This window comes from Micropterus dolomieu, linkage group LG23, assembly GCF_021292245.1.
Source record: "Micropterus dolomieu isolate WLL.071019.BEF.003 ecotype Adirondacks linkage group LG23, ASM2129224v1, whole genome shotgun sequence".
Lineage (NCBI taxonomy): Eukaryota > Metazoa > Chordata > Actinopteri > Centrarchiformes > Centrarchidae > Micropterus > Micropterus dolomieu.
The window spans coordinates 8066699-8090481 of NC_060172.1; the positions used below are offsets into that span (position 1 = coordinate 8066699).

Sequence of the window (23783 nt, forward strand, 5' to 3'; positions counted from 1 at the left end):
ATAATGCGTCACGGAGGTGCTTAGGCCCCAGAGCAATAACTTCAGTTTTATCTGAGTTTAACATAAGAAAATTACAGCTCATCCAGGTTTTAACATCCTGAAGGCACATTTGAAGTTTAGCTAACTGATGAGTTTCATCTGGCTTGATCGATAGATATAACTGAGTATCATCTGCATAACAATGAAAGCTTATGGAATGTTTCCTGATAATATTGCCTAAAGGAAGCATATATAAAGTGAAGAGGATTGGTCCAAGGACAGATCCTTGAGGAACTCCATGAGTAACTTTGGCGTGCATGGAGGACTCATCGTTAACATGTACAAACTGAAATCGATCTGATAAATAGGACTTAAACCAGCTTAGAGCCGTTCCTTTAATGCCAATGAAATATTCCAGTCTCTGCAATAGGATCTGATGGTCAATGGTATCAAATGCAGCACTAAGATCTAATAAAACCAGTACAGAGACAAGTCCTTTGTCTGATGCAATAAGGAGGTCATTAGTAATTTTTCACACCAGAACCTACACACCAGAACTTTCACACCAGAACCTAACCATGGTTCAGTTTGATCCAAACCCGAGACTACTTCTTTTCGTCGGACAAAATATCGTCTGTTTGGTCCGGACCAAACTGAAAAGTCCGAAAGTCCGGACCAAATGAGATAGTTGCTGCACCAGACTTCATGTTAAAGAAGTGAAGTTTTAGGGGGTTTCACACCTAACATTTTGCTTAATAAATGTCAAAAATACTTCACTAAAACTTTCTATTCTTAACCTCCCAACCACTATTGTAAAGCATTTGTCAGCAGAAATCTTCAGACAGTTTCTGAGTGTCACCTCACAAGATGGGGACCAGCGGTCTAATTAATGGTCTGTTTGGGGTCGTTGATATGAGAAACATGAGGACCTTCTCTTTCTTCATCTTCTCCACCGCCGGATCCCATGTGATTTACAAAACATCTTGGTGTCCATAGGAGTGTCTGTATCCTCGACGGGAATGACATGTTTTGTTCCTGTCACTGCAGTGAGGGATAAACACAATCATTTTGCAAACTCAGTGTTGGTCCAGCTAAAATCTTTCAGACATCAGCTGCTAATCAAGATGCAGAAATCCCACTCAGACGTAGCAAATGAAAAAACCATAAACAATGAATATAACCTTGAATCTAAGATATAATGTTTAATTTCATTTCATTTACTGTTTATTTGACAAGGACAGCGCACAATTAAAACAATTTCACCAGAGTTAGCTAACAGCTAACTTGCATCTCTTAAACATGGGCAGGTAGACTAAACAAAAGACACAAAGCAACCACTAAACAGCAAATACAATACATAAAATTACAAAATACATATTATCCATCAATTCAACATTTATAAAAACTGAAAATACAGAAAATACAATGCAATGTATATTGTGCTGATTTTAGCCAAAGTTTGAAGCTGGCTTTTTTTTCCTAGTACTTTTAAAATTTGTTTGTAAAGTGAATACATAGACTTGAGCGTAGTCACACCTGCCTGTAACCAGGTTGTTATACAGTGGGACAGATGGGGAAAAATCATTGTGTTTGTTGCAGACAGTGACAGATGATGTTTCACTTACCATAACCAAGAAGTTGCTTTAATCTCTTACTCACTTATCAAGTCATTTTGTACCTAAACCTAACCAAACTTTTAACCATAATGGCAAGAGATTTATTTTATTTCTTTAATGTTTTTGCACTGACAAAGTACTTGGAGTACTTAACTATTAATACCTTGGCAGTGCAGTTTGGAAGGAATAACTGGAATAACTCCGTGTCTTTCACAACATCACTGTGAATATTTTCTCTGTGAGCTGCTCTCTGAAGTGTGAAACTGATACTCACCCCCCGAGGTCGGCGCCATAATCCTGTCTGAACAGCTGAGATTCATAAGCACAGGACCTCTTGCTGTTTTTACTGCTCCGAGTTCTTGCTGTGTTGAAAATGTTGTCTGAATTTGTCCCCTGATAATCATGACGATGGTCTTGTCTCCTCCCCGTGTGTCTGTAGGGCAGCGTGAGGCCGAGGAGTCTGGCTGGGATCTGAGAGGGAAGAATTCAGCGTCCCCGCGGTGTAGACGGACCCCCTGACTTTGGTCCCCTGAAGGGAAAAGCTTGACTTTACGTAGACCGTTTTTTGCTGCTTCTCATTGGTTGTTGCGTCAGTTCATCTGTCCCAAAAGACGTTTCTTCCAGCTTCAGCTTTTTTTTTCTTTTCCCATGTCTCCTGGATTTGAGGTTCTGCCGGAAAAAAAAAAACAAGATTCAGGTGATGATGCCAAACTTTATTTTCCATCAGAAAAGTTGGAGAAGTTTTCAGCCTCCACAGCTTTAACAGCCTTTCAAGAAGTCTGGAGTCTGGATTGTTGAAAAGAGTCTGGTGGAGCCTTTTGGACAATTTAAATGGATGTTTGCTGCTGCGCCACCTTGTTGCAACCTTATGGAAAACAGTGTGTGAATGTTGGTGTTTATCGTGGGATTCAGACACGTCTCCATGTAAATCAGGAGTCCTGCAGGGGAGCTGCATTCTAAACCACCTGGATGGATACAGAAGATTTACAAACAGAAAGAAACTGTTTTTTTTAGATTTCTTGCAGGTTAACTTTTCTGATTCAATTATCAGATTTGTGACTATTCAGTAACTTTGAAATATATAGAGACTTTATAAATTAAAATGAATGTACCTTCAATATTTCAGAAAAGCACAAGATTTCTTTTAGTTGAATGCAACTCTAGCACTTTCTAATTTCCAGACACATAATTTGGACAAAAAGCATATTTTTAATGCCCAGTTTCTGCTGTCACACCTTGAAAGTGTAACATCCTGTGATTTTATTTCACTCTAATCCAAGTGGAAAGCATTGGTTTTGGTGAACTAACGAGCCGCCTCCGCTGCTGTTTCCAAGGAAATTAACCTCATTATTAACTTTTTACATTCAAGTCCTTCTTCTAGGAATGTATTTTTAATAATTCATGTATCACACATTTTATGTCCGATGTGTCTAATACTCAGATGTGTGACAGTTCTGTTCTGGAAAATATGCAGATACAACTGAATCTATCTGTGTGAAGTGTTGAAATTTAAATCATCATCATTGTCTTTTTTTCTTAATGAAATGAATGCAAAAGCCATTTAAGTGACTGTTGAAATTTTGTATCTAAGTATGAAAGAACTGCCAATTTTAAACATACAAGTCACCGAACACAGATTTTTTTTTTATGATGATTTTGAAGGATGTTGTTACTTTAACTGACTTAAATTCATCAGCATTCAAGTTAAGTGACTGAACTGTGGTTGCCAGAGAAGCAAGCTCTCTCTGATTGCTGTTGACACCCTTTATCACCTGCTTTTATTTTTTTTTAGTTCCCACCTTGGATTAAATCCTACAGGATGGCAATGACAGCATTTTAACTCACGCCATTTTTTTTTAAGCACAGAATTACATAAATGTGCCAGAATTTGGCTTATTGACCCTGGAGAGTCGAGTCACAAGTTTCACGATTTCACAATAGCACCTAACGTGCATCCCATCTTGCGCTTCTGAAATCACCTCTTCCGACCTCGGGGGGGGGGGGGGGGGGGGACGACGAATCTCAGCCCGTCCCATCACCGCCATGGTGATGTCTCAGGGGACCTACACCTTCCTGGCCTGTTTTGCCGGCTTCTGGTTGGTCTGGGCCGCCATCGTCATGCTCTGCTGTTTCTGCAGCTTCCTGCAGCGCAGACTGAAGCGTCGCCATGAGGAGAGGCTGAGGGAGCAATGCCTGCGAACTGTAGAGATGGAGCCACTCAGCTGTCACCCCACAGGATACCCGCCTCTTCCTCCTCCTCCACCCCCACCACCACCTCCACAGCTGCCCAGGGAGCCACCGCAATTCTGCCCTCCCCAAACCCTGTCACCGCCTGTTCCTCTTCAGGTTCCTCATCCCATGCCGCAAGCAAACTGGGTCACCTTGCCAGGTAATGTTGCATTTATTTGTTTTCTTGTTCTGTGCATCATTGTTGATTTTCCTTCCTCCAGAAGTCACAACAACATGATGTGAGCCCTGCTGTGTCTTTTCTTTAGAAGGTTTCAGCAACTATTTTATTATGAAATATATTCACCACTACTCTCAGTGCGAAATGCAAGCAAAACCTTGTCACACAGTACTGAGCGAGATTGTAACACTGTTTAAAGTTGTTATGCTGATATTTCGTTCTCTGGCAGTTTGGTAACATATAAAAGAAGAGGAGGTGGGAGAAGGCGAGAGTTTGAGTCAGTGTGTAAGGCTGTGGTTTTTCCTCGAAGCACTGTGTACCTGGTGCAGATCCAGTACACGCAGAAAAAATCTCTAGTGACACAGGACTAAATTGGAAGCAAGAGAAAATGGATGATTGTAGGTTTGATTTGCGGCCGGTATTAGAAGTGGAAATTAACATTCTGTGAATCAGATCACTTTGTTTAAAGGTGCCGTAGGATGGAAGTGCATGTAACTGACACACTGTGAGCCTCAATCTTCTTGATTCCTCCTTCATATGTAAATCTTACAGATCCAAAATACGCTAGATGTTACATAACATATGGGATGTTTACGCCCCCACAGTTACATAGACCAGCCCACGTTCTAGAGTGGCGGTAATACAAGCTCACAGCGCTAAAGCTGTAGGTTGTGCAGTGTGTCTCACAGAAAGTGCTTTTACAGTTATGAAGGAAAGGTAAATATTTTCTAGTTTTCTCTCTGATGTCCTCTGGCTGCTCTGCCTCAACTCTGTGATTAATGAAGTTTCCTGATGGACAGATAGCTTTACATGTTGCTATTGCCACAGGTTGCTAACTGCTAGCTGTTTCTTGTGGCTGGCTCTGAACCAGCGGTCCAAAGCTTTTGTACTAATGTTAGAGGTGTGAACACAAACACCCCCTTGGAGCATCAAGCTTCCAGTCCGGGCAGAATCAGCAATAGGACGGCTAGCTGCACGGCTAACTGAGTAGCTAACTTAGTAGAAGCTGCAGTAGTTAGCTGCTGAAGTAACCTGTGACATATAATGAACAACCCTCAAGTCACCATGTGACCAACCAAAAACTATTTGTTTGGAACTGCCCACCAGCAAATCCAGCTGTCTTTGTCTTCAAGATATCCACCTCCTATTGTGAATGAAACAAACGTCGGTAGCCACGCAGCACGGTGTTTTCCTGTCAGCATTCAAACTACTGCATCCATTAGTCTCAAAACCAAAGTCTTCTCTTGAGCAGAAGATTAATCACTTCTCTACTTCTGAGAATAAAATTATATAACATTACTGACAAATACCAAACCTGTCACATCTTATTTTCTCTTTGTTTATAGACCGAAAGCATATTTCAGTCAGACTCAATACATAATTTGAACTCAGTCTTTCAACAACAAAAAAATACAACAAAGAATAAATGAATTCACATCGTTCATATGAGCAATTCAGATGACAGAAAAGCAGAGGACAGGAGGAGGATTACATTGTGCACTGTGTCAGAATTTTTTTAGACTCTTCGGTTCGCAGCTTCTCCCTGCCTGCCGGGCAGCGTTCCCCCCACGGGGCGTCATGGTGACAGCTGCTGCTGAGGCGTAGGTGGTGACTGCGGAGGCTGAGCGGTGAGGGAGCGAGCGCAACAACATGGCCGGGCTAAACTAAAAGAAACAGATGAGGAGAAAGTCAATCTGAGGGAGGGAGTAGAGTCAGCAGGAGCACAGCTGTGCGAGGGGGGCTTCCCCCCGCCCCCCCAAGTCTCTATCTTAAAGTATAGTTAAGATTTTCTTATAGGCCTACGTACGTCCATATTGGCCATGAAGCCTTCCCATCCTAATTACCTTGTAAGAAATGGGGACCTTGTTCTGTGTAAAATGGATTCTTAATTTCAGCTAATTAAGCTTCAACAGTCTGAGTTAGCCGAATCAAGTTGGTATCTTCGTCCTGGTCATTTGCAGGGGGGGGATACAGAAGCGGTGTTAGCCAGCATGTTGTCATTCCCAGGGCATCAAATAGCTACGCTTTGTCACATACTTCGGCGTCTGGAACCAACGCACATGGCAACGTTTTGCATGACAGTTCACTGCACTGAGGGAAGCAACAGTAAACGCTAAAAGTAGGCCTACTATAAACAACAGAAAAGTCAGAGTAAGGATGTGGTTGTGGTGGATTGGTGGGTCAAAAACCGGGCTAGGTCACCCAGTAAGCCACTGTTCATTTCTTGTGTGGGAAAAAAAAAAGAGTCAGCATTGACAGGTCAAGTAAGTTACGTCGCCCAAACGATGATATTTTCCTAAACCTACTAAGTAGTTTTGTTTCCTAAACCTAACCAAATTGCGACATTTCACGTTTACTGCTATTTTTATTTTGAAAGTCTTAACTGGACGATGCTGGATTTATTCTTGTTAACTTGAGAGAGGAGCCATATAAACACAGAAATGATGCTCAAAGCGAAGCCAAAGGGTCTGGACTTCAACGTGTCTATGTTCTTCATCGATTGCTTTTTATTATTGTTATTGCAGCCACAGACTGACCCTGCAGGTCACTGAGCTGCTCTACTTGTGCAGTTGGCAGTCAAGTGCCTTTCTCAAGGGCACCTCAACTCTGCAAATTCCAAAAAGGAGTTTATCCTTTCCAACATTACACAACTTTGCAGTCCAGCACACTTCCTTTTTTCCCCACCCCAAAATCTTGCAAATTGCTTCTGAGCCCAAGGTCAGTGTATACAACAGTTTGTATGGAAATGCATTCAAGAGTTTTGCTGGCAGAGGTAAACACAAAGCGACTTCTCAGTTCTCTCAGCTTAATTTTTAAGCTTGAAATAAGCTTCCACCACTTGAATTGTAAAGAAATCTGAAATGACAAAAAGTGCAACTGAAGTGAAAAGTATTGTCAGTGCTGCACAGCATTAGCATAAAGTAAAAGCACAGGCATATGGCAGTGGAGGATGAAATGAAAATCCTCCACGCTCTAAGTGACAATAGCGCATTGACATGTACAGCAGATTTGCTCTTTACAGAGGAAAAACAATAAAACAAAAAGCAACTAAGAGAAGAATTAGAAAGCTTTGATGGAGGAGGAACAGCGTAAATGACAGAATCAAATCCTTCAAAAAAAGAGGGATGAGGCAAAGAGAGGTTATTGGAGTGTAAAATGAAAACTGGAGTGAGTAAAAGAACATCAGCTGCTGTCAAAGATGTTTAATGAGCACAGACAGACAGTAAAGGATAAAACAAAAGGTTGCTGGAGTCTTGGTCACAAAGCAGACTGATGAAGAGGTTTAGTATCCAGGCAGCAGCAGAGCTAAAAGAGAAGCAGGTGCCGACCAGCTGAGCGCGACGGGACGGAGAGAGGAGCCAGGAGCTGTTTCAGTTTAATATACGAGAGGGGAGAGAGGAACGTGGAGATGTGGATTTCACTTGTACCCAATTGGGCATCGTGGGAAAATTAGATAGCTGTGCAGTATATAAAAAAAGCCAAGCGTAAATGCAACTAAGAAGCTTTAGAGATGGGCTGATAACTCACACCACTAAAGCTCACTAATTAACACACTGTATCTTATTCGATTAACCGCTCAGTTGCCAGTTTATTAGAGAGACCTAGCTAAAACTAAAGCAACAGCCCTGCAATAAATCCTGCCTTCATAAAGGCTATAATTTCCAGATTTACCTAATAAACTGAATTTAAAAGGAACTTTAAAAGGAAAAAATGAGAATTAGGTTTTAGAAGACCATTTCTCTAGGGACCTTTTTAGCCCCTTTTAGCACATTGTTTTGATTTCACAGCACGTTTACTGTTTGGTTCGGTCTCAGTTCTCTTATCAATCCTGGTTTCTAGCTGCAGGCTGCTCTGATCCACAAATGAGCTGTGATAAACTCACCATACACTACCTGCCCAGCACCAAACAGTGACACCAACCAAGTTGGATGTAAAAAAATAACAAGACCAAGAATCTACAGTCACGCTACTGGGTCTATGAGGGTGTACCTAGGCTTTTAGTTAAATGCTAATATCAGCATGCTAAAGCCCCTTTTACACCTGATGGTATCAGCTCAACATGCCTCGACTCGCCACATGAAACACACGTGACGTAATCTTGGTGGTGGTTATTCGGCTCCTGGTAGAAACCTCCTGAACGGTCAGTTGCTGAAGGAATCCTAAAACCTCACTGAACACCTAAACCGCGCTAACAGCAGCTCAGCTGTTAACACACCGCAGGACTAGCTGCACTAGCTAGGTTATTTCTGAAATGCATTTGTTGACAATTCTCTCTGACCAATCAGTAGCCTGCAGTGTTTTCATGTCACTTTTTGGTGTCACCTCAGCTCGCTTGGAACCTCAACGGAGGTGAAACCAAAAAAAAGTACCAGGTACCAGATTTCCCCAATGGAAAACCAAAAAAGTAGAGTCAAGGCGAGTTGAGCTGGTACTCATAATGATAATGCACACAATGCTGATGTTTAGGAGGTGTGACATTCATTGTAGCGTGCCAAATTTCTTGATTAGCGATAAAAACAAAGTAAAGTTGCAGGTTTTACAGGATAAATTGTAAAATTTTACCTGGGGGTCACCAAAGTTTTTATCCTGTGGTAAACACTAACATCTGGATTCAACTGAAAGGCAATTCAAGTTGTCAAGATATTTCCGTCTGAACCAAAGTGCTGAAACCAGTGACATGCGTTCCCTACAGCCCTGCTGTCAGCTTGGCTAAAAACTGCTATATTCCTACACTGTTCATCTAATGTGGATGTTAAAGGCTAACTTTGTCCTGAGTCTGTCAGGGGCAAAACAAGCATTTTAGTGGATGCACTTTGACAGAACACAACTGACCTTTTGCTAAGCCACGCCTCAGACACGTGGCTGGCCAATCGCAGCGCAGTATAGGACTCGCTCTAACTGAGGTCCAACACTTTCATGGCTGAGCTGCATTGAATCTATTGCAAAAGGCGTTGTTTCCTAGCTTTCTTTTGCTGTATTTTCTAAGATCTTGTCAAACGCTGTTCCTGCGGCACTTGTAATAGTTACAGCAGAGTTTGAAAGGAGAAGTACGACTGCAAAACTGTCTGCTTCTGTCTGAGATCGCTTTTTCCAAAAATTAGACAATATTTCTCCATGGAGTGCTGTAATAGACAGTGGCAGCGCCGTGATAAAAGTCCGACAGTAACTAAGAGGTATGTGGCTTAGCGAAGGGTCAACTGCCTGCAAGGATGACATTGCAGACCTGTTTCGCTGTCGACTGTAGCAGTCTTGCTCAGTAAAGATAAATTTAATGTGGCACCATTTACTCGCTTGCTGTCTAAAATTAGGGATGTGATTTAGTCTGTTATTGCTTTCAAGAGAGCGTTGGATGATTACAGCACAGAAAATATACTTTCAGACATTTTAAACTGTGAAAAGAGACGGTAAAAGCAACATACACACATAGAAACTCAGCTGTCATCCCACACAGCCAGCATGTCTTTTATTCTGACAGGCTTTGTGAAGTCCAGACCCACACAGGACGTTCACACTGGGAGCAGCACTGATAAATCACTCACTTCAGACCAGTAGTGGGTGATGATCCGTCCTCTGCAGCCGTCTGAAGCTACATATTTGTTTCTGCTCTCGGTTTTACCTTTCATAACATGAAATTGTTTTATTGAGTCGTTTTTTGGCAGCCACAGTAGTGTCATTAAGTACTGGTTGATCTGCTTAAAGTGAAAAAATTGACGACAATGATTATTCCTATGGGAAAATCATAGATGAGAGAGCAGGGGGATAGATGGAAGATAGGGGAGACATTAAATGAAATGAGCTGAGGATATTAAGAGATAACACAGGATGAGACGAGGTTAAAAAAAAAAAAAAAAGAGATGAAGGTGACAAAAGAGATTAACAAAAGAGATGTGAAACAAGGTGAGAAGAGAAGGTGAAAGATTAGTGAGGAGAGGAGATATTAGGAAAAAAAAGATGAGACAAGAGGGGAAAGGGATAGAGAGAAGAAAGGAGGGGAGAGCATTAATGTTTCTTTACGAGAATTGTTTTCCGCTTGTATCAGGCTTGGTAATAGTAGTACAAGTATGACCCTCTTTACACCTGGCATTAAAATGCGTTATGAGTGATCAGATTGCACTTGACCTCATGAAAGTACAGGTGTACCTCCGGAGGACAGCGGCGCATCGTTACCACATCGAACCCAAGTGTAAATGCAAATTCACAATGTCAATCCACATTCAACAAGTATGTCATCCGCAAATAAAATTAAAAGTTTGACGGTGCATACAAGCAGCGTGTCCATGCAGTGTTGTGCATGAATGAGCTTAAAGAGCGCCGTTCGTTGAGTGATCGTATGTCGACCAGATATCAATGTGGACGCTGGAGATGCATATTAATACTGAGTGTAAATGTATGAGATGGTTTTTAATGCCAGGTGTAAAAGGAGTCAATAAGAAATGAAAGATGAGATAAGATTTGAATAGAGGCTGAAAAGAGGATTTTAGGATAGGGATTAGGAGAGAGACAAAGCGAGGCGTAGAGAAGAAAAGAAGGTGAGAGGAGCGGTATGAGATTATATTAGGAAGGAGGGATAAAAGAGAAAAATTACTACTTTCCAGATAAAATAGATCCTAATCTCACTGTTGTGCATGGTTGGCACCTGAGTAAAAGGATAAATTTTACGTTCAACCACACACACCATGTTTCTGTGTAATCCTGTGACTCACATTGACTATACAATTATGATCACTTTTATAGTGTCACAGATTACATTTACTGTCATATGTAAGGAAATCAGTGTATCACATAATTTATCCTCGCAGAAGTGGCTCCTGCTTTAAATGAAAGCCCTCTGATCAGTCCCATGTGTTTCTGCTGACATTGTTTCTGCGTGGCTGTTTATTTAAAGCTGTCCTGGCAGCTGGTAGGATTGTTTACAGCACAGCAGATTGACAGGAGCATTAAGATGGAGCTGAGAAACAATGGGAGTCTGAGCCTGTAGGTATCTGTGAGCCTTGATGGAGGAGTGATGGATACTGGCCAGGTACACGCACACACAGAACAACACACATTTGCATCTATAAATACATCCAGCTCCATGGAAACAGTTCAACAAACAGCTGTTGATGTACACCCCTGTGATGTTTGTTGCTGTGGCTGTAAAAAGGTTCAAGCCGAGGAGTGATATGTGGGTTGGTTTTGTGTAATTGTCAGAAAGCAAACCCGAACACCAACATACTGTATGTCACAGCAGCTACAGCAACTCAGGAACACAGCATGAAAACGGCAAGGAGATGATGTGAGACAGCACGTGTGCATGTGGCCAAAAGATGTGTGTGAATAAGGTGGTTAGCATTTCAGTCAGTTATGACACAATCCAGTAGCATTTATTTAAAAACATAATCATGTGCTCAAGAATCTGATCACGTTTCTTCTAGTGAAAAGCAGTACTTTCGTTGTACTGACTGTGTACTGCCTGATTGTACAAAGCAAAAATGACCATGCCCATCTGGGTAAGCTGATTATAAATCCAGTCCTTTCTGTACCAAACTCTACGATGTGTCGTACATCTCAGCCCACTGGTGACGCAGTGCTGCACTTCTTTACCACACCTGGGCTCTACACTGCTAGCAAATCACTCTATATAAATATTTTTTGGGTTCTAACAAGTCCAACTCTGTTCTGACACCCAGACTGGCACAATACACAGATTTGTAAGGCTCAGACGCTAGCAAATCTATAATCATACCCAGCCTGTCAGAACCCAGTTGTAAGGCAATCACACGCATTGCAAGCACATAGCACAGGACATCACACCGCCACTAAATCGGCACTTCATTCTGCTACCGTCTGGGAACCTCAGGTACAGGTCCCAGAGGTGCAGAAGGGCCCACATTGGCACCTGCAGCCATAGTATCCCTGAATAAGATGTCTCGATGAGGATAAAAATAAGTTCCCTCTGGGGACAATAAAGTCTGATCTAATGTAATTTTATTAACAGTGTAACAGGCAGCGCTACCTAGGAAGCAGTTTCTCGTGTTTAGCCAGAGCTAGTCCACTTTCACCGGCTTTCAGCTGCAACAGGTCAGATCAGCTGTCACCGATTAACATACTCAGTGTTTGAGGAAAAATAAGCATGACTCTAGCTGCAATCACATGCGCCTCAGATGGTTCTTCCGATTTCTGTTTGTTCATGAGCTTCAATTGTGCATTTACGTGGTGTCGGAATATTCAAAAAGTTATTTCTCGACTGGGAAAATTCACATGAACACATCCAAAAAGCACGTAGCCATGCATTTATACTTGTGCGTCGGTGTCTCCGTCGTTCTGCAATTACACCGCCAAAAGCTAGCGTCAACTGTGTTGACTTTGGCCAGCTGAACAGGCCAATTTCCGGTTTAGCCCTCCGCTAACGCAAATGGGGGTAAATTTTATACGTGCGGCTGTGAATGGATCACATTCTGATAGTGAAATGAGTCTTTTCGCTCGGGTTGTGACGGTCAAATATATTGATCCACAGTGTTACAGCCGCTGGTTTGGCCGCTAGTGACATTGACTTCAAAGCACAGGGCACTTCTGGTCGGCTCAGCGCCAATGCGAGACCAGCCGACCAATCACATTACTTACGGTCAGCGTCGCCTCAACGTGTAGTTACGTTTTTGAGGAGTTGCCTGTCGGGCTACGGCTAGGCGACTGTGTAGGCTAAGGGTCTACGCAGAGGCTAAGCCGTCAATTTGAAGCAGAAGTATAAATTGCACTTTAAAAGTCAGAACAACATCTCTGAAAGTTGGTACACAAGTTGCAGAGTTGCTGACATCATGCACGCAGAAACATGGCGGAACCAGCACCTTTAGTATTTAGATCAAGTAGCGCAGATACATATAGTCAACATTTAGGTATTGATTGGGAGACATCCTTAGAAGAAAGTCCCAACTGTCTTTTAACTTGTGGCTACGCATCTTATTGTGTTCGGTTCTGACTTGTGTTATTTGAAACTTCCTTCATGTTCACTCTGAACACACTTTGAAAAAGACAATGCCATTTTAGTTTGCAAGCTGAGAAAGTGTGAGAGACCCTGTAGGGAAACTAATAATTCTTATTTCCCACCAGCCTGAGTAGCAGGGACATCTCAACAACCACAGACGACTTTCATAATTTTGCAGAGAAACAGTTCTTAAAAACCACAGCATCAAGAAATGAGTTCAGATGCTAGTCATTTTGGAAAATAATAACATGAATGATTCTTGCATGGGGTAAAAACGTAGCTCTTAAGGGTGCAGCTCCCCCCGCCCAAAAAAAGCCAGTCTGTGTAAGAAGCTGACAAAACCAGTTGTTGTTGAAGGTCCAGCGATGTCTTAGAAAGCAGGAGAGCTTGTGCAACATTCGACAGATTATTGATCAGAATCTGGGCAGATTCATCAGCCTGGAAATAGAAACTGTTTTCAGTTGTTCCAAAAAAACTGCTGTAAGACTGATGTTTGTTGCCCAAGACTTTTTATCCGGCCACAAATATTTTCCTTTATACTGACAATACATTGAAATATAGATCCACTGTCTTATATTATGCCCACAGGCTTTCAGAGGTGTTTCAGAAATGTTCCAGGAGCAAACTTGTGTTTTGCACGCAGTTGTTTCTTGCTTTAATGTCATCCTGAAGAACATTTCTATTTCTATTTGTATCATGTGACAGACATGTCCATAAAACGCTACGATGCTATAATCAAACAAACCTGAAGTATAATGATTTAGCACTTTGCTTTCTCTGTTAGAATGTCAGCTGTAGCAGCATAACACAGGGAGTCTGTTGACTATGATTCATGTGTTCCTTAAAAGCACCTAAATAGCTGAAAACAGCTGCAGGTGTTTCTGCTGAATACCCCAAACTTTCTTTTCTGCATCAGTCCTAACATTTCACTGCAGATCTTTTTAATTGGTTGCAATGATAAACAGAGTTTAGTGCTGTTCCGAGTGCTGCTGGCCAGCCCTTCAGTGTAATTAGCAACAGGTTCAATTAGTGGAGCGCAAGCAAATAATCTGCAACTGCTTGTGTATAAAGTATTTAGAGTAGGCAAAAAATATCGCTAGGATTTTACTTTGCTGTGCTCACATTGTGCAACTAAGGGCAGACATCAGCAGACAAACATGAAAAATGTTCTTCTGTGTGAAGAAGTCAACAGATAGAAAGAGGAAGGAAACCCACAGAAGAATAATGAAATAAGGCATTTTTACAGATATTTCCAAAACGACTCATTTCCAACTAAAATAAGCTGCAATTTTTGTCTGCTACAGCATACATTATCTGGGGCCTGATTTATAAACGTGCATACGTACAAAACAGGGCTTGAAACGTGCGTACGCCACTACCCAAGCAAAGGTTGTGATCTATACAAAACAAACTTGACGGGAGAATGTGCGTCCTGTAAGTAAACTCTGAAACATGCCTATGCACATAAAGAGCAGAAATGAGAAAAGGCTACTCACATGGCAGAAGGATGAAACGGTTTGAAATGAATAAGCCTACTATTGTGTAAAATAAATATTACCTCTGAGTATTACAGGCTTCAAGCCTTTCTGAATAAACAAACATCCGAATAAAAAAAACATAATTTAAGATCATTTGCAGCGCACACAAAAAGAACCAGATTTAGGATTGTAAACGCAAACGGAGATTCTGTTTCTGCAAAAGAACGCCTCAAACAGGTTGTACAATTTAATCAGGAATCATGATAATTAATACTTGCATGCAGTGCAATTTATTCTCATAAATAAGGTGAAAAAGAGGACAAATTACATTTAAATTGATGCCGTTTTCAATGAGTCAGTCGAGCAAATAGAAGTGCATAGTTTCATATATTGTTAACACATGTTCGTTGCCATATCGAGCCAAACGCTGTGCGCCAGCGTGTGGATTTAATGCACTGCTTGTGAAAATACAACACTAGTTTATTAAGTAAATCTTTCAGCTTATGTCATTTACAACAAGTCATATTTCTTTTAACTCATCAGCAGCATCAGCAGCAGCTAAACAACACAACATTAGCTTTCCTGCTAACTTCTCCTTCTTATCGAACTTACAAATATGAACACACGTCTTCTCCTGCACCTAAGCTTGGTGAACGGCCACCAAACAGACATTCACCAAGTGCAGCGCTAACATCAGTTTGCAGGCTCGACTGTGGCACAAAACATGACAACATTCACTCTTATTAGAACCATAAATCGAAGGTACTCTTGTAGAGAAATTCTGTCTGTTGGGTTCCTAAGAAAAGACTAAATCAATTTATGTTTGTTTTTTTACTCACGTACACAGTGCATGCAGCAAATTGAGCAGTCTATGAATAATGTCTGTCTCATTGGAATTTCTTATCCTTTTATAATGAGTGACAAATACTTTGCATGTCTTGTGGGGCAACTTGACCTTCACATAATTTAGATTTAATCTCTCCAAAGTAACTGCTCACATTGGTACCTGCACACTTAGGGCCTGTGTCCACCAAAGAGTTTGTTCCTGAGGCAACATGGTCGCGCAGCGCTCGTCACGGTCACATTTTACCCAGCCGTCTAATCACAGTGCAGGAGGGGTGGAACAAACACCACACCGAGCCATCTCAGCTCTATATATTAGCTCTAATATTAATCTTTTGACTGCGAAGTCACAATATATTCCCTTTCAGTCATTATTTTAAGCTAAATTTGCAAACATAGCTTTTAGGATGTGTGTCCACAGGGTGTCTTTCATGGGCCATTTATACTATTATGCTATATCTAGCACATTGTGTAGTTGTATGAAAAATCGGTATGAAATGAATCAGGGTACATTTCAGTGAAAATAACTTTACTGATGTCAAACCACAACCAACTCTGTCTCTAAAATAACTCCCCCATTCATTCAGTCACTGGTCCACACATAATAGAAGTAAATGGAGATTTCTCATGAATCATCATGCTGTGTCATTACTGACGCGTGTAGTGTTGCATGACTCTTACTTTCACATCTATAAAATGCATTTGATAATGGGTGTTAGCAGAAATTAGTTAGCATTAGTTATTTCCCCTAGTTTAATCATGTGCAGCACACAGGAGCACTAAAAAGTGTCGCTCGACGTGAGAACCACTACCTCTTCTGTTTACTGTCTGATCTGAATACATAAATAATGAACGCATGATGAATGTGTATTTTATGTATCTTGTTGCCCAACATGCTGCAGTGCAGTTCCTTCACTAGAAGAGTAATGAAGTCGAAATAGAGATGCAGAAACACGGAACACAAGTGCGCCTGAAATAGGAGAGAGTGATGAAGGGAAATAAAATGTGTGTGTGAGAGAGAGTCTCTCTTCAGACCAAATGTGCTGTGAGGATTTTTAGTCCCACAGCTGAACACATTGCAAATTACAATCGTTTGGGTTGTGACCTGAAAATGAAGTGTGTTTGTGCTGCACAAGTATTTTAGGCTGCATTGTGTGTATTTTATGAGAACTGGATACCAGACTGCAAGATGGTGTCCATTCATTACAAGAGTTGTTAACCCTGCCGAACCAAGTCGTTATGCAGCCCACTGCACAGACTCATTCGAGTCTCTTTCCCTCTCCCTGCTCCCTTGTCACATTTAAGTTGGGATTTTTTAGGTGCACTTCTGCGGTTAGTTGTAGGCAGCAAAAATTTTGGTGTACATTGTGATTAATCCAGGTCTCCTTTTTTTTCCCCCAGACACAGATATATTCGGGAAGCCACCCTGCTATGAAGAGGCAGTTCTGATGGAGGATCCTCCTCCACCCTACAGTGAGGTCTTGGCCGATCCGCGGGGGGGCACCTTCTTGAAGCCCGCCCCGCCACGAGCCACAGCGCTGCCTCCTCCCAGGGAACACCAGGATCCTGCTCCGGTGTTCACATCAGAGACCAGCAAGCCTCCCGTGATGGCTGTATTCCCCGAGCGAGGTTACTCCTCCCTGATACGCCTACCTTCGTCCCAGCGCTGGGACTCCCTGGGTCACCTCCTATCCAACATGGACCTGAACCACAACAACCTCACACCACCGGGGGCCCGCTCTATCCAGGCTGCCACCGCAATGGCTACCATGCCCCGCAGAGAGCCCAGGACTCACCATGATGGACTTGGGCTCCAAGGTGGAATACACGGACTCCAAGGAGGCATACAAGGACTCCAAAGAGACATACAGGGGCTTCGAGGAGGGATCCCAGAACTGCAAGGGGGGTTACAGGGGTTCCAAGGAGGGTTACAGGGGTTTCAGGGTGTAAATGGACTGAGGGGACTGGAGCCCGGCTGTGGCCTGCCAACAGCCTTCCCCCTGCTGGGTCGGAGCACTGCTGTCTAGACCTGGCTGTTCACTGGAGGAGTCTAACCAACTAATAAGTTGGTCCATCTATGAAGAGCCTTCAAGCAGGAGATCTATACAGACAGACACATTTCCTGTCTGTGTGCCTCCTTTGCGGCTCAGTGTTTACAGCACAAACACCACTAGAAGTAGAGATTTAATTCCCTAAAGAGTTAAAAGAGTGTGAAAGTGCTGCAAAGATGTCAGGAGTTCAATTCCCCTTGCAGCTGCTGTGGGCGAAGGGTGCCGCTTACTCTGCTGGGATCAGCTCTGCGTGTGAATAAAGGAGAAAATTACACACCGTTTCAAACCAGTGTTGCTGATTCACAGAGGTATCCTGGTGTCATATCGAAGCTAAGCTTCTTTTGAACAGCAGAGGAAGAGAGAACACATTAACAAGGTAAAAGGATGAAATACAAGCCCTGCTGTTCCTCTACCTTTCACACAGACTCCCATGCCCTTATTTTCATCTCTTCCTCCCCTTTTCGTGTCGCCCTCTCGTTCTGCTCGTCCCTCCTCTCCTCTGTCTCTGACTGAGCCACCTATTGTACCAGTCTGCCGTTGCCATGGCTCCCGGGAACTGTCTGTTACCCACAACGACCTCTCCTCTTTTATCGGCTCTGATTTTTGAAGACTGTTCACAGCTTGTCTCCTCTCAAGGACTGTGAGTACTAACACTTACAAAAATGAACACGTGGTGACCTTCGACGTCACCGTGTTCGTGACATTAGAGCCCAAAAGGCCAGTTCTCCCAGTGACAGCCAAAAAACATACAAACAGAGTACAAGAAGCTAGTCAGAGAACCAAGTGTGCATGGATTGCATTTTGTAACATGCTTCATTGTTTTCAGTGTCGTAGTTTGGCCTGGAAATTAGGGCAGTTTTGGAGATCAGAGGATGGTCTGATTGTTTTTTCATGTACAAAATTATCATTCTTTTAAGCTTTGTGACAAATTCCTTTTCTCTTGTGAAATAAAGACATCTTCACCTACTAGGCTTCTTCCAATCATTTATGGAGTAAAAAAAAGGCCAGAATTAATGCTTTTATGCTCAGTGCCTAGAGTCGTATTTCTTGTAACCAGTAGGAGATTTGAGGAATCTTAAGGGGAGACCATAACTTTGGGAATATCAATAAATTGCTTTTGCATTATCTGATTTATTTGTTAACATCCTAACTTTGAGTGGATGTAAAACGTATTGCTTTAAATGCAAACAATAACACTAATTAAAAATGTGTTGCTCCCGTTAACGACCCCCTCCCCGCAATGGTAAGCATGGAAAAAGGAGCGTTGAATAAAGACGCTTATGTTGATTTCAGCTGTTAGTGTTTGTATGTGGGTGTTTTAATCAGATCAGTTTGAGAGGTACCTATGATCTCGTTCCACATTTTATTGTGTGCGGAACTGGTCTTGGTCTCGACTTGGTCTTGGTTTGGGTGGTCTTGACTACAACGCTAGCTGCTTGTAATAATCGCCCCAGCCTCGGACCATATGAGACATACTGGTTTTGAGCTGCCCGTGGGAAGGCTAAACATGTAACTGCGAAAGTCCTCTGACTCTGTCAGTCTTTGCTTAATCCTCTGCCGTCAACTTCCACTGGAATCGTCTCAGAAGCGTTTCAACAGCTGAGCATGTAACCTGCCAACGTTACTGACTTGTTGTTAATTTGTCATTTTTGTGCTCCCACTACCTTCTTCACAGCTCTCTGTGACCTCGTTTTGTTCCGTCATCTTCAGGCTACATATCCCACAGGGAGCTTTTTGCCTGATTTTGCTGACATGTTTAGATTTCTTTGATTTGGCAGTCAGTGTATTTTGCAGGTTAGCCCGTCGAACTGGAGTTTTGTTGGAGTTAATATTGAGGGATAGCCAAGAGAAACTGTGTGAACGTTAAGCCAATTACCAGAGTAGTAGGTCTGATGTGTGAAACTTTATATGAATTGGAGGGCTGACATAAAACTTAATTTAAAACCAACTCCCAATCAGACACCTGTCCCTTTTACTGGCCTGGTGTGGCTACTCGTTTTGACAAATAAACACAGGTCTAAATTAGATGCCTGCTCTGGTGTTTAAAATAGTTCACTGGATGTTTAAAGCCTCTTAAAGCCCACCGGGTTGCCCTCTTGAACTAGTTCTACGCTGCTTAGATCATGCATACAAATATAAATGGATAAACTTTTGTCAACACGGACACATTGTTAGATCGAATAAATTGTCCACAATTTGCTTTCCATCTGCTGGCATGATGTAAATAAGATAGATGAAAAGAAAAGGGGTGACTCCCTGCCTTTGAAGTGGTCATAAAGTATGAATATGTGTCCACTGTTCAATTTATATTCCTTTAGTCAGTAAGGGTCCACCCAATTGCAATAACTATGGTAACCTTTGGCTTTCATCCTCCTTATGGTAGTCTCTTTCACTCTCTCTGTGCATGAGTTTCCTGGTTGAAATAAAAAAAATTCGATAGTAGCCTGCTTCCCATCTTTGCTGAGCAAGAGTTTTGTGCCTTTCCAGTGGAGGAAATGCAATACAGTGCCATATACCGCACCACATACAGCTGGGGCACTTTATTTTTTTCCTCAAACAGAGTCCGCCTCTGTTGCTACAGTTGGTGAATCAGTGTTGATCATATTTTAAACTACAAAGCTACAGAAATGTTTAAATGTCACATCCTTCCAGGCCTTCTCAATCCCTGCTGCAACAAAATTATGGTAATTTTGATTTTAAAGTATTATAATCAGTCCAGCTTTGGCGTTCATGAAGGTGGGGAGCCTCAATAATAATACTGCAGCAATTGTTATAATAAAAGCAGAGGGGAAGTGTCGGGATTGACAGTTGGTTTAAAGTATGATATGGTGTTGCTTAAAGAATGGCATGCTCTAAAGCATTTGTTGTGTTTTTGCACATATGTATTTCGTTCTGGTTTCTATTGTGGGTTGTGTTGCTCAGTAGCATAGTGATGTCAGCTCGTTTTAAGACTAAAGGGTTCGGGGTCTGATCCCAGGGCTCTCTCTTCAACTATGAATTAATTTTCAAAGACGAAACCCCGAGAAGCTTCGTTTGACCAATATTGCAACTGAAAATTAATGAAGGCAGGCAGCCAGTTGATCATTCTGCAGTGAAAAAAAATGAACAAAACTCCTTAATTTAATTGTTAATTTTATATTTGAAAATGTCTTGGACATTGCCAATTTGCTGCTTACTTTTATACCATTTAAGGTTTGTCACTGGACTTGAACTACGTATAAAATATATCACAGGTGCTGCAAGAAGCGGTCACTCATGGGTGGGTCATTATCTTGTTTTGTATATGATGATTATACCAGTCCCCTCAGGCTGATGATTCACTGATGATCAAACGTTACATGTTCACACCTTCAGAGAAATATTTCTTGGCCTTGAAAAAAAAACTGTGAAATGGGTTGCGCAACTGAAGAGGAGCATCTCAGTTTTAAGATGTGCATTTCACCACAGAGACAAACACCTTGATGATGATTCAGCCTGCGAGGTTATATAAAGAGAGAGAGTAACTGACTGTTTCCACACAAGCAAATGTGCCCCTGAGTTATAAAATATCTGTGGAGAGAGAAAGAGAGACAGCCCCTTCACCGCTTTTCAGTAACCGCTGAGTGACGTCTTCATGTGTTCTCGTTGTTTGTTGTGTTGTGGGGTTTTTTCCACAGATTTGAGATATTTTTGTACCAAAGACTGACATTCTTACAAAACCATGACTCGATTATCCCTCCACTAGTCTAGCATCTTGTTAATTATTGTATCTACTGTATCTTTTTATGAAAATGGCATCACCAAGTAAGTCAGATTTTCAAACATTTCAACGATATAAGATCAGACTTGGTTCTAAAATTATGCACACTCCTTTTTAATAATGTTAAAAGACGAGACCACAAAGTGGATAAGACACCTGCTTTTGGTGTGAGAGACCCGGGTTCAGTTCCCCACTGTGACCCATCCACCAATGTGTACCTGAGCAAGACACTTAACCCCTAGTTGCTCCAGAGGTGTGTGACCTCTAACATATATAGCAACTGTAAGTCACTTTGGATAAAAGCGTCAGCTAAACGAATAAATGTAATGGAGTAATCCATCACAGCGTAAAACATGACACTGCCAGTAGGTGGCGCTATGACTGAGGGAATATTGGCTCAGGGCGGTAGTGTTATAGAACATAAATTTTTGTGCAAATTTAAGCATGTGGCCCGCCACGCCACAAACATGGCTTTCATCAAAAACTCAGATAGCACACTTTTTATCGCCACTGCCTTGAGATAGCACACCGAATATTTGAAGTTTGATTAATTCTGTAGGAGGAGTTAATGGTAAATGGTGAGTTTAGGGTATGGGCCCCTGAGGCTTGACATGATACATGTCCCATAAAACTTTTGTGCAGGTTGGTCAAAAGTGGCGCAGAGGGTGTTTTTCAAAAAAAAAATTTTTAAGGAGGCGCTGTGGAGCCATTTTTCCATGACGAGACCCATCTGGGGCATAAATTTTTGTGACTTCTGACATGCGTGTCATGTTTCGTGAGTTTTTGAGCACCATTAGGCCGCCAAAAATGCACTTCATTTGGGAGAAAGAAACAAAGAACTCCTTGCATTTCTATAGACCAACAGTATTGGCCAAAAGTATGGGTATGTCTTTTGCATGTCTGTCACATAATGCGTTACTTCTAGTGTTGAAATTACAAATGCTTTGGTATTGTTGGTATTTTTATTTCTTTTGTTTGCATTGGAAAAACAAGCAGAGGAAAAAAGCCAAATCTGAGACATTACACACAGTCCTACTAGAAAAAATGGACTGGACAAAATTATTAGCACCCTCAACTTAATATCTGGTATCATAACCTTTGGAAAATCAGTGACTGAAATCAGTCGCCTCCTGTAATCTTCAATGAGTTTCTTACAACTCAGTACTGGAATTTTGGACCCCTCTTTTGCCAACTGCTCATGAGATTTGATGGGTTCCTTCTCCCAACTGCTGTTTTGCGATTTCTCCACAGGTGCTCTCTGGGATTTAGATCTGGACTCATTGCTGGCCACTTTAGAACTCTCCAGCACTTTGTCTTAAAGGAGACCTATTATACTGCTTTTCCAGTCCTATATTGTAGTTCTGTGACTCCTGTATGGCAGCTTTGCATGATTCAAAAAAATAATTTTCGATCTTATACTGACTCTTCATACAGGCCTTCATTTCAGCCTCTGTCTGAAACAAGCTCTAGATGCTCCTGTCTCTTTAAGGCTCCCCCCTCTCAAAGCCAGCTGTCTTCTGATTGGCCAAGACCATGTTAACTATGTTACCAGGCTGTTGTGAGCGGTACAGACAGAGTTGCTGTGGGAGGAAATGACCATATATGGACCACCGGCTCCGTCTGGCTCCGTGTGTCGTAGAAAAAGCAGTTGAAAACAGAGCGTTCAGAACAGGAGGAAATCTGAGGTTTTGTCTCACAGGATTTCTTTTAAATACTTTAACCTCATTATTTGAAGCTTTGGCCATGTTTAACATGAACATCCAACATTGCAGATATGTCAAAATAAGGAAAAGCATAATGGGGCTCCTTTAAACCATTTTGGGTGCTGTTTGTTCACCACCCAAGAGATCAGCTACAGCACTGTGGGCTTCTTCACAATGTTGTGCACAGTGGACACAGGAACATTAAGATCTCTGTACTTGGACTTGTAGCCTTGAGATTATCCATGCTTTGGTTCTAAAATCCTCAGACAACTCTTGTCCATGCTCAGTGTGGTAAACACAGACACCCAACACAAATGGTGAGTCAACCTTTCTCCATTTTAACTGGTTGCAAGTGTGACTTCTTTATTGTCAGCACCTGTTGCTACATGTGAGCTACAAGCATTTGTAATTGCAACAAGTTTGTGTGAGAAGTAGTGCATTATGTGACAGACATGCAGCGATACCCATAATTTTGGCCATGACAAATTTTTTTTGTCAAGACATGAATTTAGCCGAATACAAGAGTGTTGGAAAAGTTACTTCATCAGAAAAGTAACTTTCTGTTACTCAATCTAATTCTGTTAAAAGGTAAGAAAACCCACAGATGTCACATCTTCTGTATTTAACACATGTAGAACAAGAAATAGTGTCATTGTGTTTAGTTAGTACAGTTTGGAAGTGTCCTACTCTCCATCAACAGCAACAGCTCATTATATATTACAGTATGTGTTTGCGTACAACTTTTTTCATAGAAGTTGTTTATCTATCTAGAGGGCCTGACTGACTTAAATTTTACTTTTCCAACTGAATGGTCAAAGATTGTCTTTTACTTTTAAATCCGTCGTATCTGTCAGAAGAGTTTGTCCTGACAGTAGTTGGTGCATTGAATACTGCTTTGAAGTAAAGGGTGACCTCTTGAGCAGTGATCTGAGAGTGTATGTGACACGTACAGCACAATGACTTTAAATATTTCTGTTCACGTCTCTGGGAGTAAAGCCTGAGGTG

At 41.8% G+C, this 23783-nt stretch overlaps 1 protein-coding gene and 2 long non-coding RNA genes across 5 annotated transcripts in view; 2 read left to right on the plus strand and 1 right to left on the minus strand.

Annotated features, from left to right (window-relative positions):
* Nucleotides 1–3155, plus strand: part of LOC123962600 — an 11247-nt gene extending 8092 nt beyond the window's left edge. Inside the window, exon 2 of the long non-coding RNA XR_006823007.1 lies at nt 2035–3155. This is a non-coding gene — a long non-coding RNA (uncharacterized LOC123962600). The remainder of the gene's footprint in view (nt 1–2034) is intronic.
* On the minus strand, nt 2165–15427 carry LOC123962599. 3 transcript variants are annotated; one of them, XR_006823006.1, is made up of 3 exons: nt 15286–15427; nt 15055–15152; nt 2165–2264 (listed from the first exon to the last, which is right to left on the minus strand). It is a non-coding gene; the product is annotated as an uncharacterized LOC123962599 (long non-coding RNA). The 3 variants fall into 3 exon arrangements; XR_006823005.1 differs by having other exon boundaries at nt 15282–15427; XR_006823004.1 differs by lacking the exon at nt 15055–15152.
* LOC123962598 (proline-rich protein 7) lies at nt 3639–18301 on the plus strand. Its single transcript, XM_046038759.1, has 2 exons — nt 3639–3984; nt 16687–18301. The coding sequence occupies exons 1-2, from the start codon at nt 3639–3641 to the stop codon at nt 17310–17312; spliced, it is 972 nt and encodes a 323-aa protein (XP_045894715.1). The 3' UTR covers nt 17313–18301.
* Nucleotides 18302–23783: the final 5482 nt, after the last annotated feature.